General features: G+C 45.7%; 1 protein-coding gene across 1 annotated transcript in view; it reads left to right on the top strand.

Annotated features, from left to right (window-relative positions):
• Nucleotides 1-16,466, top strand: part of LOC311145367 (protein unc-79 homolog) — a gene marked incomplete at both ends in the record, with an annotated part of 53,853 nt that overhangs the window by 10,383 nt on the left and 27,004 nt on the right. The window contains 5 exons of the mRNA XM_084181588.1: nucleotides 107-147; nucleotides 10,984-11,012; nucleotides 15,225-15,454; nucleotides 15,631-15,802; nucleotides 16,079-16,309. Coding sequence (XP_084037714.1) covers nucleotides 107-147; nucleotides 10,984-11,012; nucleotides 15,225-15,454; nucleotides 15,631-15,802; nucleotides 16,079-16,309 — 703 coding nt within the window. The remainder of the gene's footprint in view (nucleotides 1-106; nucleotides 148-10,983; nucleotides 11,013-15,224; nucleotides 15,455-15,630; nucleotides 15,803-16,078; nucleotides 16,310-16,466) is intronic.

Here is a 16,466-nt window from a genome sequence, read left to right as displayed (position 1 = left end):
TACTGTATATGTTTGTGTATCTGCTGTAAGTGTATTTATAACTCTGAAGTAGTCTCAGCTAACTATAATTTGATTTATGATTGATATATTTGTGTGACCTTTACAGAGATCATGCAGAATGGCTTGTTGATGTGCTCTTGCCCCAAGGTGAGTGTTAGCAAATTAGTCTCTCTCTCTCTCTCTCTCTCTCTCTCTCTCTCTCTCTCTCTCTCTCTCTCTCTCTCTCTCTCTCTCTCACTCTCTCTCTCTCTCTCTCTCTCTCTCTCTCTCGTCAATCAGAGGGGAGTTGGAGTTAAGACTGTAGGGAGGGAGGTGGAAGTTATTTAGGCTGAGTGCCCACATGAAAAAAATAAACTACAGTTTACAATAGAATACTACAGTATTTACTATAGAATTCTATAGTAAACTGTAGTATACTGTAGAATACTATACTACACGCTGTAGTATCTCTCGATCATGTGAAGTACTTACTATAGAATGTTGTGGTATACTGTAGAATACTATAGTAATTGTCACGTTGTATAATGATTAGAAGACGTATTAGGGTTTTTTATTACTCCACCCAACACAAGGTACGTCATGAAAAACGACGGGGACGAAGCCCAAAACAAGCACGTATATTGTAGTGTCTGAACAATTTATGACTTTGCTGACGGTTGTAAATGGTCTTAGAGGATGTTGACTCAGCTTGAGAAAGCATCTGGAGAGTATTTCTATAGGGGCACCCTAAAACAGAGGAAGTCTGTTAGGTGGAGTCCTGGGATTGGTCTGTAGGGGAAAACACCCATATCTGGTTACATAGGATATATATACTATGGTTTGGGACAAAGGAGGGGAGAATAACATATTAGAGATTGGGGCCGGGTATTCTCCAGATGTCTGCAGATGTCTGTAAATTAACGCTGAAATCCTTTGATATACAGTTTTTCTCGATTGCTAAGACACATTTCTTGAAAGCTGCTCTCCTTTTCTCTTAACTGTGAACACAAAACCCAATTTTCAAGCTACATTCACAAAACCTCAGACTCTTCTTGCAAAACCAAACTTTCACCTCAAAACAGTTCAATCTGTGCTCAAAACTGAACTATGTTGTCAAATCGTGCCCCGAGTCAATCAAAATTAAAAACACTACTGAACAGTCACTAAACACTACGTAGAAAAATAGAAAACACAATGCTCAGGACATGAAGCTGGAGAAATAAATGTTTATTGTTCACTGTAGGCTAAATGCATGTTGCAAAACAAAAAAAAACTGTGCATTTAGCACTTGTACAAAAAGACAAAACAGAAATCTTGTGCATTTACATGTAGCACTTGTAAAAACAAACAGAAATCTTATGCGTTTGCCACTTGTGTACAGTAAGCCCATGTAAAAATAAAGTACAAAAATATACAAATAAGTGCATTACTCAGCCACAGCATCATGTCTCCGTACTGGGTCAGGCCACAGGACTTCATCCACATCACAGGCCACATTTTGTCTGGCCAGGCAACGGGGGAAAAAACCCCTGGCATGCCGTATCCAGGCTTGGCATGCCTCCACACCTATGTCACCACAGGCAAGTCCCATGGCTTGCAGGAGATTTACCCTGGTGTAAGGTTGGCGTTCATATACCTTCCACCGCCATGAGGAGAAGAATTCCTCAATGGGGTTTAGGAAAGGGGAGTACGGTGGAAGGCAAAGATTGATAAAACCTTGGTTCATATTGTACCACTCTCTAACCTGGAGGGCTCTGTGAAAACTCACATTGTCCCAAACAACAACATAGATGGGATGCTCATCCTGCTGCCCTAACAAAGCATCTCGCATGTGATTGAGGAAAATGAGGAGCTGGTGAGTGTTGTAGGGCCCCAGGTTGGCATGATGGTGGACAACCCCATGATTGCTGATGGCAGCACATAATGTGACATTGCCACCACGCTGCCCAGGAACACCAACAATGGCCCGATGGCCAATCACATTACGGCCTCTCCTTCTCCTTTTGGTGAGATTAAACCCAGCTTCATCCATGTAGATGTATTGATGGGGTCTTTCCATTGCATCCAGTTGAAAAACCCTCTGTAGAAATAGATATAGTTTTGTAAGTGATACGGAAAAGTGATTTAGGCCCATACAGTAAATCACTACTTAGAGTAATCAACATTGAATGTGTCTGGATATATGCCAACCTGTACATACTGGAATCTTTGCTCTTTGACTCTGTCTGAGTTGCGATCAAAGGGCACTCTGTATAGCTGTTTCATGCGCAGTCTGTTGCGCTTGAGGACACGATCAACAGTAGAGAGGCTGACACTGTTGATACCCTCAAAATTTAAATGGTCCTCAATGATCTTCTGCTGAATTTCGCTCAGTTTACTGGCATTGTTCTCACGGACCATATCAACAATTAGGGTCTCTTGGTGTGGGGAGAACATACCTGTCCTCCCACCCCCATGTGGCAGTCTTTCAATTCTACAAAAAGAGAACATGGAGTTACAAAAAATATACATGGAATACTAGGCCTACAAACAGTTAGACCAACCCTCCATTACAATACTACTGTCACGCCCTGGCTCTGGGGACGCTTGTATGTTGAGCCAGGGTGTGAGTGTTCTTTGTGTTGTTCTAGTTTTGTGTTTCTAGGGTGTTCTAGTTATTGTGTTTCTATGTTGGCCAGAGTGGTTCTCAATCAGAGGCAACGAGTGTCAGCTGTTGCTGGTTGTCTCTGATTGGGAACCATATTTAAACAGTCTGTTTTTCCACAGTATTTGTGGGATCTTGTTCCTGTTGTAGGTTTGTGTTTTGCACCGTTGGACGTCACATATCGTTTTTGTTATTTTGTTCGTGTATCAATAATAAAAGCATGTTCGCAAATAACGCTGCGCATTGGTCCTCTGTATACGACGATCGTGACAACTACAGTACATTGGTACAGTGATGTACTGAAACATATATTTACTTACAGTATTCTGTGGTACAGTATATAGTATGTCATACAGTAATTGCTGTCAACATTTACATACTGTACTATAATGTCAAAAAAAGGTAATTACCTGTTCTCTTCTCTAAATCTTCGGATTATGGTGGACACAGTGAATCTACTGATGTTTGGTTGTACCCTTTGTCCAGCCTCTCTCATGCTCATACCATGGACAAGAACATGGTCAATCACAGTAGCTCTGATTTCATCAGATATTACTGTTCTTTGTCTTCGCTGACCACCTCGACCACCTCGACCTCCTCTCACACGAACTCTTCCTCTCAGATTTCTATCCATTGTAGGGCCTCACAAACCAGTGCTCTCTGAACTGGCTTACTGTATATGTTCCCTCACATCATTAGCCACAAGTGTGATCAATTTTGAGTTGTTGTGTTCAAGTGGTGACACCTGTGCTCTAATTGTGTTTGACTTTTGTCACCTGTGCTCACCATTATGCAGCACGGGTGCATCACAATGAAAATGTGTTGGCAAGTTATGTCTAAACAGGTGAAAAGTGCTTATGGTTTTGCCAAAAGAGTGATTGATTCAATCAGTGGGTTCAGGCAACTGAGCATTTGGTTCAGACAATAGGATTTAGTGTTTTAGCAATTGAGAAAACTGTAATAAACCTTTATAATCAAAGTACAGTGTCAGCGGACTCCTTGTTCTCACAGCATCTCAGCATCGTTTTCTCAAACACTACATTAAACACTACCGTTCAAAAGTTTGGGGTCACTTAGAGATTTCCTTGTTTTCCATGAAAACATACACGAAATGAGTTTGAATAGGAAACATAGCAAAATGCATAGGAAATGTAGTCATTGACAAGGAAAGAATGATTTTGAATAGAAATAATAATTGTGTCCTTCAAACTTTGCTTTCGTCAAAGAATCCTCCATTTGCAGCAATTACAGCCTTGCAGACCTTTGGCATTCTAGTTGTCCATTTGTTGAGGTAATTTTAAGAGATTTCACCCCATGCTTCCTGAAGCACCTCCCAGAAGTTGGATTGGCTTGATGGGCACTTCTTACGTACCATACGGTCAAGCTGCTCCCACAACAGTTCAATAGGGTTGAGATCCGGTGACTGTGCTGGCCACTCCATTATAGACAGAATACCAGCTGACTGCTTCTTCCCTAAATAGTTATTGCATAGTTTGGAGCTGTGCTTTGGGTCATTGTCTTGTTGTAGGAGGAAATTGGCTCCAATCAAGCACTGTCCACAGGGTATGGCATGGCGTTGCAAAATGGAGTGATAGCCTTCCTTCTTCAAGATCCCTTTTACCCTGTACAAATCTCCCACTTTACCTCCACCAAAGCACCTTCATACCATCACATTGCCTCCACCATGCTTGACAGATGGCATCAAGCACTCCTCCAGCATCTTTTCATTTGGTCTGCGTCTCACAAATGTTCTCCTTTGTGATCCAAACACCTCAAACTCTTCCTCTGTCCAGTGTCTGTGTTCTTTTTGCCCATCTTAATCTTTTCTTTTTATTGGCCAGTCTGAGATATGGCTTTTTCTTTGCAACTCTCCCTAGAAGGTCAGCATCCCGGAGTCACTTCTTCACTGTTGACATTGAGACTGGTGTTTTGCGGGTACTATTTAATGAAGCTGCCAGTTGAGGACCTGTGAGGCGTCTGTTTCTCAAACTAGACATTCTAATGTATTTGTCCTCTTGCTCAGTTGTGCACCGTGGCCTCCCACTCCTCTTTCTATTCTGGTTAGAGCCAGTTTGCGCTGTTCTGTGAAGGGAGTAGTACACAACGAATAGTTCTTGGCAATTTCTCGCATAGAATAGCCTTAATTTCTCAGAACAAGAATAGACTGATGAGTTTCAGAAGAAAGTTAATTGTTTTTGGCCATTTTGAGCCTGTAATTGAACCCATAATTGCTGATGCTCCAGATACTCAACTCGTCTCAAGAAGGCCAGTTAGTCGGGTTAATGCGGTAATCAGCAGGGAGTTGCAAACGGTACGTTACCTCATTAACCCTCCTCAGAACTTTAAATGGCCCCACAAACTGCAGGCTCAGCTTCCGGCAGGGCAAGCGGAGAAGCAGGTTCTGGGTGGAGAGCCAAACCCGGTCGCCTGGAGAGAAAACAGGTGCCCCTCTGCGGTGGAGATCCCATAGTGCCGGAAGAAGCGTAAAAAGAGCCTCCGCAGTTTGCATGGCCGACGGGAGCCTAGGCACAGGAAGAAGGCGACAAGCTTTGGAAAACCGGTCCACAACAACGAGAATGGTGGTGTTCCCCTGGGAGGGGGGAAGGTCAGTGACAAAGTCCACCGAGAGGTGAGACCAGGGTCATTGTGGAACCGGCAGGGGAAGGAGCTTTCCATAGGGAGGTGTCTGGGTGTCTTAGACTGGGCACAGATGGAGCAGGACGAGACGTAAACCCTGGTGGGCCACCAGTACTTTTCAGTCAGGCAGGCGATGGTATGGCCTATCCCAGGATGGCCCGACACAGGCAGCGTGTGCGCCCAGGAAAGGAGGCGGTCCCACACACCCATGGGCACGTAGGCGCAGTTCTCCGGGCACTGTGCAGGTGCGGATTCTGTACGCAGGGCCTGCCGTATGTCGCCGTCCACATCCCACACCACTGGCGCGATGATACGGAATGGAGGGATGATGGGGGTCTCCTCTCCCTGCCTCTCCTCTGTGTCATAGAGGCGAGACAGGGCGTCCGCCTTCACGTTCCTCGAGCCTGGCCTATAGGAAAGCGTGAATTGGAACCTGGCAAGGAATAGAGCCCACCTGGCCTATCTCGGTTTAAGCCTCCTCGCTGCCCTGATGTACTCCAGGTTGCGGTGGTCCGTCCACACCAGGAAAGGGTGTTTGGACCCCTCCAGCCAGTGCCTCCACACCTTCAGAGCCTTCTTGACCGCCAAGAGTTGCCGGTCCCCTATGTCGTAGTTCCTCTGGGCGGGGCTCAGCTGTTTGGAGTAGAAGGCGCAGGGTCGCAGTTTTGGAGGGGTCCTACTTCGGAGGCATCCACCTCGACGATGAAGGGGAGTGAGGGGTCAGGATGTGCCAGCACGAGAGCAGTGTTGAAACGTGCCTTCAGCGCCTCGAACGCCCTCTCCACCTCCGCCTTCCAACGAAGCCACTGGGGACCTCTTCTCAGAAGAGAGGTAAGAGGCGCGACCACCATGCTGAAGCCCCGGATGAACCTCCGGAAATAGTTGGCGAACCCCAGGAATCGCTGGACTGCTTTCACAGAGTTGGGGATGGGCCATGACCTGACTGCGCTGACGCGTTGCTCCTCCATCTCCACTCCCTCCATGGATATGAGGTAGCCCAAGAAGGACACGGACCGCTGGACAAACAAACACTTTTCTTGTTTGACATAGAGATTATGCTCCAACAGTCTTCCCAGCACAGACCTGACTAACAAGACATGCTGGGCTCGGTCAGCAGAATAGACCAAAATGTTGTCTATATAGACCACTACACCCCGTCCCAGCATGTCACGAAACACTTAGTTAATAAAGCCCTGGAAGACTGAAGGAGCATTAGACAGGCCAAAGGGCATTACGAGATACTCGTAATGCCCCGTGGTCATGGAAAAGGCTGTTTTCCATTCGTCGCCTGCACGTATGCGCACCAGATTGTAGGCGCTCCTCAAGTCCAGTTTCGTGAAGTACTGCGCCCGTGCATTTTTTCGATGATGGTTGGGATGAGGGGTAAAGGATAGCTGAACTTAACGGTGGCTTTGTTTAGTGTTCGATAATCAATGCAGGGGCGCAGTCCCCCATCTTTGTTCTTAACAAAAAAGAAGCTTGAGGAGGCTGGTGACGTAGAGGGGCGGATAAAACCCTGCTGGAGGCTCTCCTGTACGTAGGTCTCCATGGCCTCGGTCTCCACGTAGGAGAGGGGATAGACGTGTCCTCTTGGGAGGACTGCGTCAGACAGCAGGTCAATGGCACAGTCCCAGGGGCGATGAGGAGGCAGGCGTGTAGCCTGGGTCTTAGAGAAAACCCGGTCCAGATCCTGGTATTCCTCCGGTAAATTCACTTGAGTGGCATGGTCCAGACTTTCCACCATAGTGGTGTTGACAGACACCGCGAGACACCTCCCCTGACCAACCCAGCAGTCTCCTCTTGGACCAGGAAATAACAGGGTTATGCCAACTCAACCAGGGGAGGCCTAAAACAACGAGGGTGCATGGGGGTGTCTATAATCAAAAAGGTGATCTGTTCTAAATGAGTGTCGTGGGTCAGCAGAGAAACGGGAACAGTGATGTGATGTACGAGCCCTGTCCCTATTGGACGATTATCCAGGGCTCGAACCGGAATGGGTGACTGTAGGGGAATCAAAGGAATGCGTAATGCAGTGGCCAGTGCGCTATCTTAAAGATTCCCGGCAGCTACGGAATCAATCAGAGCTAACGGGAGTGAGGGGCTAGAGTATTCAGGGAATTTAATGGAAAAACACACTGGTTGAGTTGACAGAAAAGGAGAGGAGATATTGCATCCTCCTTGGGTTGGAGCAGGGGAATTCCCTGGCTTGTCACCTCCTCGCCTCTTAGTGGATAGAGGGCAGGTCGGGGAGAAATGACCCCTGAGCAGAGGCCCAGATTCCTCCTTCTCCTACGCTCTGCCTCGGGCAAACGTGCAGAGCCCACCTCCATCGGCTCTGGCCACTGAGCAGGTGTAGCCATGGGCTCCGGATTCCACGCAGGTCTTCGTCGGGCCCGCAGGAGGTTGTCCAACCGGATCGCCATGCTGATGAGCTGGTTGAGTGACAGGTTGTCATCACGGCAGGCTAACTCCATCTGTACCTCCTCCTGCAATCCGCTGTGGAAAACGGTGACCAGAGCTGACTCGTTCCATCCGGTGGAGGCCGCGATGGTCCGGAACTCCAGGGCGAACTCCGAGGCGGTCCTAGATCCCTGGCGTAGTCGGAGTAGACGCTCACCCCCCTCTCGGCCCTCCACAGGATGATCAAACACCGAGCGGAAGAGGAGGGTGAAGCGCTCGTAGGACTCGACCTCGGGTCAGACCGCGGCACCTCAGTCCAGGGCCCGTCCAGTCAGTGCCGAGATGACTGTGGCAACCCTGTCTCTCCCGGAGACAGCCTCAGCGTAGCAAGCGAGGTACAGGTCGGATTGCAGAAGGAATCCCTTGCATCTCGCTGGCGCGCCATTAAAGCTCTCCGGGAGGGACAGGGGTATTCCGCGGACCGGCTCAGATGGGATGGAGGCAGGTAGTGGTGGTGTGGGGGCTGGTGCCGGAACCGGTGCTGGAGACTGGAGGAACTGCACTTTCCCCTCCAACCACAGGATGGTTGCCAGCACGCTGTCCATGGCACTGCCGAGTCTGGAGAGACAGTCCTCGTGATGCTGGACTGTCGCTACGATGGTCGCCAGCTTGACCTTTCCCGCTGTCTCCATTTTTATGGGTTGATTATTCTGTCACAATGTATAATGATTAGAAGACAGGCGCAGGAATATGTATTAGGGTTTTTTATTACTCCACCCAACACAAGGTACATCATGAAAAACGACAGGGACGAAGCCAAAAACAAACATGTATATATATAACACAGGGATGTAACCCAAACAAAAGAGCGAGGTGTAAACCTCCAAACAATACACGGGACGAGACCCGTAATACCAAGAGCACAATATACGGTACTCACGAGACCAACGGACATGGGACAATAATCGACAAGGACAATGGGGAACAGAGGGCACATACAGTGGCTTGCGAAAGTATTCACCCCCCTTGGCATTTTCCCTATTTTGTTGCCTTACAACTTGGAATTAAAATGGATTTTTGGGGAGTTTGTATCATTTGATTTATACAACATGCCTACCACTTTGAAGATGCAAAATAATTTTTTGGGGTGAAACAAACAAGAAAAAAGAAAAAAAGAAAAATAAATTGAGCGTGCATAACTATTCACCCCCCAAAAGTCAATACTTTGTAGAGCCACCTTTTGCAGCAATTACAGCTGCAAGTCTCTTGGGGAATGTCTCTATAAGCTTGGCACATCAAGCCACTGGGATTTTTGCCCATTCTTCAAGGCAAAACTGCTCCAGCTCCTTCAAGTTGGATGGGTTCCGCTGGTGTACAGCAATCTTTAAGTCATTCCAAGATATTTAAATGTTTCCCTTAAACCACTCGAGTGTTGCTTTAGCAGTATGCTTGCGGTCATTGTCCTGCTGGAAGGTGAATCTCCGTCCCAGTCTCAAATCTCTGGAAGACTGAAACAGGTTTCCCTCAAGAATTTCCCTGTATTTAGCGCCATCCATCATTCCTTCAATTCTGACCAGTTTCCCAGTCCCTGCCTATGAAAAACATCCTCACAGCGATGATGCTGCCACCACCATGTTTCATTGTGGGGATGGTGTTCTCAGGGTGATGAGAGGTTTTGGGTTTGCGTCAGACATAGCGTTTTCCTTGATGGCCAAAAAGCTCAATATTAGTCTCATCTGACCAGAGTACCTTCTTCCATATGTTTGGGGAGTCTCCCACATGCCTTTTGGCGAACACCACACCAAACGTGTTTGCTTATTTTTTTTCTTTAAGCAATGGCTTTTTTCTGGCCACTCTTCCGTAAAGCCCAGCTCTGAGGAGTGTACAGCTTAAACTGGTCCTATGGACAGATACTCCAATCTCCGCTGTGGAGCTTTGCAGCTCCTTCAGGGTTATCTTTGGTCTCTTTGTTGCCTCTCTGATTAATGCCCTCCTTGCATGGTCCGTGAGTTTTGGTGGGCGGCCTTCTCTTGGCAGGTTTGTTGTGGTGCCATATTCTTTCAAATTTTTAATAATGGATTTAATGGTGCTCCGTGGGATGTTCAAAGTTTCAGATATTTTTTTATAATCCAACCCTGATCTGTACTTCTCCACAACTTTGTCCCTGACCTGTTTGAAGAGCTCCTTGGTCTTCATGGTGCCACTTGCTTGGTGGTGCCCATTGCTTAGTAGTGTTGCAGACTCTGGGGCCTTGCAGAACAGGTGTATACATACTGAGATCATGTGACCGATCATGTGACACTTAGATTGCACACAGGTTGACTTTATTTAACTAATTATGTGACTTTTGAAGGTAATTGGTTGCACCATATCTTATTTAGGGGCTTCATAGCAAAGGGGGGGAATACATATGCACGCACCACTTTTCTGTTATTTATTTTTTAGAATGTTTTGAAATAAGTAATTTTTTTCATTTCACTTCACCAATTTGGACTATTTTGTGTATGTCCATTTAAATTACAGGTTGTAATGCAACAAAATAGGAAAAACGCCAAGGGGGATGAATACTTTTGCAAGGCACATACTAATCAGGGGGAATGTACCTTGCCCACTCCCCTCCCCATATCCCAGTTTGTGCCACCCATAAGTGAGAAACCTACATGCCAAGTATAGACCAAATATTGTGTTCCCTACAGGTTACAGAAAAGAGCAGAAGCGCTGAACTACCCGTTCAGAACTACTTACGTTCAGGTTATGGAAAATGTGCTCTTTTAGTATTTCTCCAGTAGTTTTCCTTAAGGAGAAAGCCTCCACTTCTATGTCAAAGATAATAAAACAAAAACACTATAGTAAATACTACAGTAAGGTCCGCAAAAACACTACAGTAAATATCACAGTATACTACAGTCCTCAAAAACACGGCGGCAGGTAGCTTAGTGGTTAAGAGCGTTGTGCCAGTAACCGAAAGGTCGCTGGTTCTAATCCCCGAGCCGACTAGGTGAAAAATCTGTCGATGTGCCCTTGAGCAAGGCACTTAACCCTAATTGCTCCTGTAAGGCGCTCTGGATAAGAGCGTCTGCTAAAAAAATAAAGTAATTACTATAGTATATACTACAGTATTTATACTATAGTTAACTGTAAATACTACAGAAAATACTGTACTAAAGTATTCACTGTAGTGTTTTTGCAGACTTTAGTCCACAAAAACACCACAATGAATACTAAAGTATTTATACCATAGTATACTACAGTATTTGTATGTGGGTGAATCCATTGTCTGTCTGTATGTTATGTTGAATATCTCTGTGGCCTCATCTTTACAGCTGAGATATCTGCTATTTGTCAAAAGAAGGTAAGGCCTGAACGTTGGTGCATTCATATGTGTCTGTGTTTGCTCGTTTTTGTATTTGTTTGTGCTCTCATCAGTTCATGCAGAATTCATAGTAGTATATTTCATGGCTAAAAATACATGGCTAAAAATGAGTACCCCTTTCTTCTACATATTAGACCAACAAGTGAAGTAGAGTGGTGGAGTGGAATTGTTTGCTAGTTTGTTTGCTTTTTTGGATGGCTTTGCTTACCTAATCATGGACAGTGGCTGTGCCGCCCTTGCTATGTCGTTGCTGGTTAATGTGTTGGTTAATATATACAGTATCAGTCGAAAGTTTGGACACACCTACTCATTCAAGGGTTTTTCTTTATGTTTACTATTTTCTACATTATAGAATAATAGTGAAGACATCAAAACTATGAAATAACACATATGGAATCATGTAGTAACCAAAAAAGTATTAAACAAATCAAAATATATTTTATAATTTAGATTCTTCAAAGTAGCCAACCTTTGCCTTGATGACAGCTTTGCACACTCTTGGCATTCTCTCAACCAGCTTCATGAGGAATGCTTTTCCAACAGTCTTGAAGGAGTTCCCTCATATGCTGAGCACTTGTTGGCTGCTTTTCCTTCACTCTGCGCTCCAACTCATCCCAAACCATCTCAATTGGGTTGAGGTCGGGTGATTGTGGAGGCCAGGTCATCTGATACAGCAATCTATCACTCTCCTTCTTGGTCAAATAGTCCTTTCACAGCCTGGAGGTGTGTTTTGGGTCATTGTCCTGTTGAAAAACAAATGATAGTCCCACTAAGCGCAAACCAGATGGGATGGCGTATCGCTGCAGAATGCTGTGGTAGCCATGCTGGTTAAGTGTGCCTTGAATTCTAAATAAATCTCAGACAGGGTCACCAGCAAAGCACCCCCACACCATCACACCTCCTCCTCCATGCTTCATGATGGGAACCACACATGCGGCGATCATCCGTTCACCTACTCTGCATCTCACAAAGACACAGCGGTTGGAACCAAAAATCTCAAATTTTGACTCATCAGACCATAGCACAGATTTCTACTGGTCTGATGTCCATTGCTTGTGTTTCTTGGCCCAAGCAAGTCTCTTCTTCTGATTGGTGTCCTTTAGTTGCGGTTTCTTTGCAGGCCAGATTCACGCAGTCTCCTCTGAACAGTTGATGTTGAGATGTGTCTGTGACTTGAACTCTGTGAAGCATTTATTTGGGCTGCAATTTCTGAGGCTTGTAATTCTAATGAACTTAACCTCTGCAGCAGAGGTAACTCTGGGTCTTCCTTTCTTGTGGCGATCCTCATGAGAGACAGTTTCATCATAGCACTTGATGGTTTTTGCGACTGCACTTGAAGAAACTTTCAAAGTTCTTGAAATGTTCCGTATTGACTGACCTTCATGTCTTAAAGTAATGCTGGACTGTCATTTCTCTTTGCTTATTTGAGCTGTTCTGGCCATAATATGGACTTGGTCTTTTACCAAATAGGAATATCTTCTGTATACCCCCCCCTACCTTGTCACAACCCAACTGATTGGCTCAAACGCATTAAGAAGGAAAGAAATTTCACAAATTAACTTTTAACAAGGCACACATGTTAATTGAAATGCATTCCAGGTGACTACCTCATGAAGCTGGTTGAGAGAATGCCAAGAGTGTGCAAAGCTGTCATCAAGGCTATCACGTTTCAGGAGAAGACCCAGATGCAGACAAGTGTCGAAGTAACAAAAGTTTATTACAAAAACAGGGGGCAGGCAAACAACAGGTCAACGGCAGGCAGAGGTCAGTAATCCAGATCAGAGTCCAAAAGGTACAGAACGGCAGGCAGTCTCAGGGTCAGGGCAGGCAGAGGTCAATAATCCAGGGTGGTGTGACAAGGTACAGAACGGCAGGCAGGCTCAGGGTCAGGGCAGGCAGAATGGTCAAAACCAGGAAAACTAGAAAACAGGAACTTGAGAAAGACAGGTGCAAGGGGAAAACCGCTGGTAGGCTTGACGAAACAAAACGAACTGGCAACAGACAAACAGAGAACACAGGTATAAATACACTGGGGATAATGGGGAAGATGGGCGACACCTGGAGGGGGGTGGAGACAATCACAGACAGGTGAAACAGATCAGGGTGTGACAAAGGCAAAGTGTGGCTATTTGAAGAATCTCAAATATAAAATATATTTTGATTTGTTTAACACTTTTGTAGTTACTACATGATTCCATATGTGTTATTTCATAGTTTTGATGTCTTCACTATTATTCTACAATGTAAAAAATATTAAAAATAAAGAAAAACCCTTGAATGAGTAGGTGTGTCCAAAATGTTGACTGGTAGTGTATATATATATATCATGCCTTCATGCCAACATCCACCCAGTGTTTACCAATGACTAGTAAAAGTGCTTTATTTGATTTGAGGAGAGGAGAGAGGTAACCACTTGTGTCTTTTCAAGTGCTGTAGAAAGAAACACTATGCTAGCCTGCTACAGGCTACAGGGGCCTAAAGTGGAACACTACCTTCATTACTTGTCGGATGGATGGCCCAGTCTTAATGGAACTGGCAGGGCATGATGTTTGTTCCGGAGCACAGTCCCAAGGACATAAAAGTGCCCCCTTGGTTCCCACAGAGACTGACACACAAATCACATTTCTCAGGTAGTGGATCAAGCTGAGCAGCCACCCAGGTTTGTCATAGGAAACAACTGTCCTCCATCCCAGTTCATCCAGCAGCAATTTTAATCCTCACACAGCCTTTTAAATAGGCTTTGTCCCACTGCAGAAAGCTCTTTAAACTCTTACCTGGACCCATGCCAGCTCTCTCATTACTAGCACATTGTTGTTCTATCTGAGAGGTGATTGCTAGTTACAGCTAGACTAGGGTTTCCTTCACAGTGCTCTGCAGTTACAGTATAAAACACTCATATACTGTGTAGAGTATAGTCCATTAACCAGGTTTTCAGCATAATGTGCAAGAAGTTACGGATTGCATGCAGCTGTGGTTTTTTGTTGAAAGACAGAATTGTCCGTTTTATGTTTTTGTAAAGAACAGAGAAAGAGGGGGAAGGGAGGAAGAGAGGAAGGAATCAGAGAAGGGGAAGATCTGTTAATTTGATAGGTGGTAATGCATCTCTGTAAAGCTTTCAGTGGCTGATCAGATTAAACCAATCCCCAATTGCCACAATTTTTTTGGAGAAATGAGACACCATAGGGACATGTACATTATCTATCTAAGAATGTTGCTATCTGTCCCGTGGCAGCGTATACATTAGTATACACACACAAATATACTCAAAAGTGAAAGAACACCTCATTCATTTAATTTGGCAGGTCTAAACATCAATGTATTTATTGAGTCATGTGAGTATTTTAGCTCATTTCTACTACATATTCATCATCTCCAGCACCACCCCAACATCAACATATGTGAAAATTGCACATTTCTATGTTTTGTAGTAAAAAAGATAGAGGAACTGAGTATACAAAACGTTAAGAACACCTGCTCTTTCCATGACATAGACTAACCAGGTGAATCCAGGTGGAAGCTATGATCCCTTATTGATGTTTCTTGTTAAATCCACTTAAATCAGTATAAAGGAAGGGAAGGAGGCAGGTTAAAGAAGGCTTTTTAAGCCTTGAGACAATTGAGACATGGATTGTGTATGTGTGCCATTCAGATGGTGAATGGGCAAGACAAAAGATTTAAGTGCCGTTGAACGGGGTATGGTAGTAGGTGCCAGGCGCACCAGTTTGTGTTAAGAACTGCAACGCTGCTGGGTTGTTCACACTCAACAGTTTCCCGTGTGTATCAAGAATGGTCCACCACTCAAAGGACATCCAGCCAACTTGACACAACTGTGGGAAGCATTGGAGTCAACATGGGCCAACATCCCTATGGAACGTTTCGATGTGCATCGTCTGATTTTAACCAATTATGAGTAGGCATTGCCAACTAATTGTCTACTAATTGGTTGATGATGTCATTGGAAACACTTATCTTCCTCTATCTTTTTACTACAAAACATAGAAACACCATTTTCAAATATGTTGATGTTGTGGTGGTGCTGGAGATTAAGTTGAAAATGTTTGAAATTTCCCCTTAAATGGTGCAAACAGTTGAGATTTCTGTAGCCTAAATAATTAAGATTCTTATATTTCCTAAGTTGATAAATGATACGAGGAGTTGTTGTCCTCTCATTGCCCCCGCTCTGTCTTGTAGAACTGTAGCTCTCATGTCAGGAGGGCGGTTGTCACCTGCTTCTCAGCTGGCTGCTGTGGGCGCCATGGCAACCGGCCTGTCCGCTACTGCAAGCGTTGCCATGTCAACCACCACAGCAGCGAGGTGGGGGCTGCGGCGGAGACCCATCTCTACCAAACCTCTCCCCCTCCCATCAACACCCGCGAGTGTGGGGCAGAGGAGTTGGTGTGCACTGTGGAGGCTGTTATCAGGTAAACACCACAGCATCACAGACAACACAGGCAACCAACCGTATGCTTCACAGTAGCACTGTATTCAACCACAGTCATCTTTCTCTCTATCACTATCCATCTCTCTATCTCCCTCTGTCTTTCTGTCTGTCTCATTCTTGATTCCCCCTCTCTCTCCAACCATCTGTCAACGTCAGCCTACTGAAGGAGGCAGAGATCCACGCGGAGCTACGTGAGTTTGAGCTGAACAGGCGTCGTCAAATGGGCCTGTCTGCCTCCCACCACTCCCTGGACAACATCGACTTCGACAACAAGGAGGACGACCAGCATGACCAGAGGCTCCTCAGTCAGTTTGGCATCTGGTTCCTGGTGCGTGGCTCGCTGGTCTATCACTCACTATCGCAGTAGTGAGATTAGGATGTTGACACACCTGTCTGGGCTCTTATTACCAGCCCTTCATAGTGCAACATTATATGACAAAAAAAATGTATGCACTCACTAACTGTAAGTCGCTCTGGATAAGAGCGTCTGCTAAATGACTAAAATGTAAAACATGTAAACGTAATGCTTTAACCGTATCTCTCTCCAATCTTGGAAGCCCCTGACTGACCATGATACCCCGCATCCTTGCCCCCACCTCTGTAGGTGAGCCTGTGCACCCCCAGTGAGAACACGCCCACAGAGAGTCTGGCGCGGCTGGTGAGCATGGTGTTCCAGTGGTTCCACTCCACAGCCTACATGATGGACGACGAGGTGGGCTCCCTGGTGGAGAAGCTCAAACCCCAGTTCGTCACCAAGTGGCTGAAGACCGTGTGTGACGTGCGCTTCGACGTCATGGTGATGTGCCTGCTGCCCAAGCCGGTGGAGTTTGCCAGGGTGAGGAGGAGTGGGGGAGGGGTGGAGAGGGGGAGGTGGAGAGGTGTTGGAGGGTTAAGGTGGTTGAGCTTCAGGGAGTGTTCATGAGGGGTTGTAGGGTATAATGGTGGGTGTAGGGTAGTATGAGTTTAGGACTGTTTTTCTAGGGACAATGCAC

This window comes from Coregonus lavaretus, assembly GCF_964263955.1.
Source record: "Coregonus lavaretus genome assembly, chromosome: 18".
Taxonomy (NCBI): domain Eukaryota; kingdom Metazoa; phylum Chordata; class Actinopteri; order Salmoniformes; family Salmonidae; genus Coregonus; species Coregonus lavaretus.
Note: the sequence above shows the minus strand (reverse complement) of the source record. Positions and strands in the feature narration are given on the sequence as shown.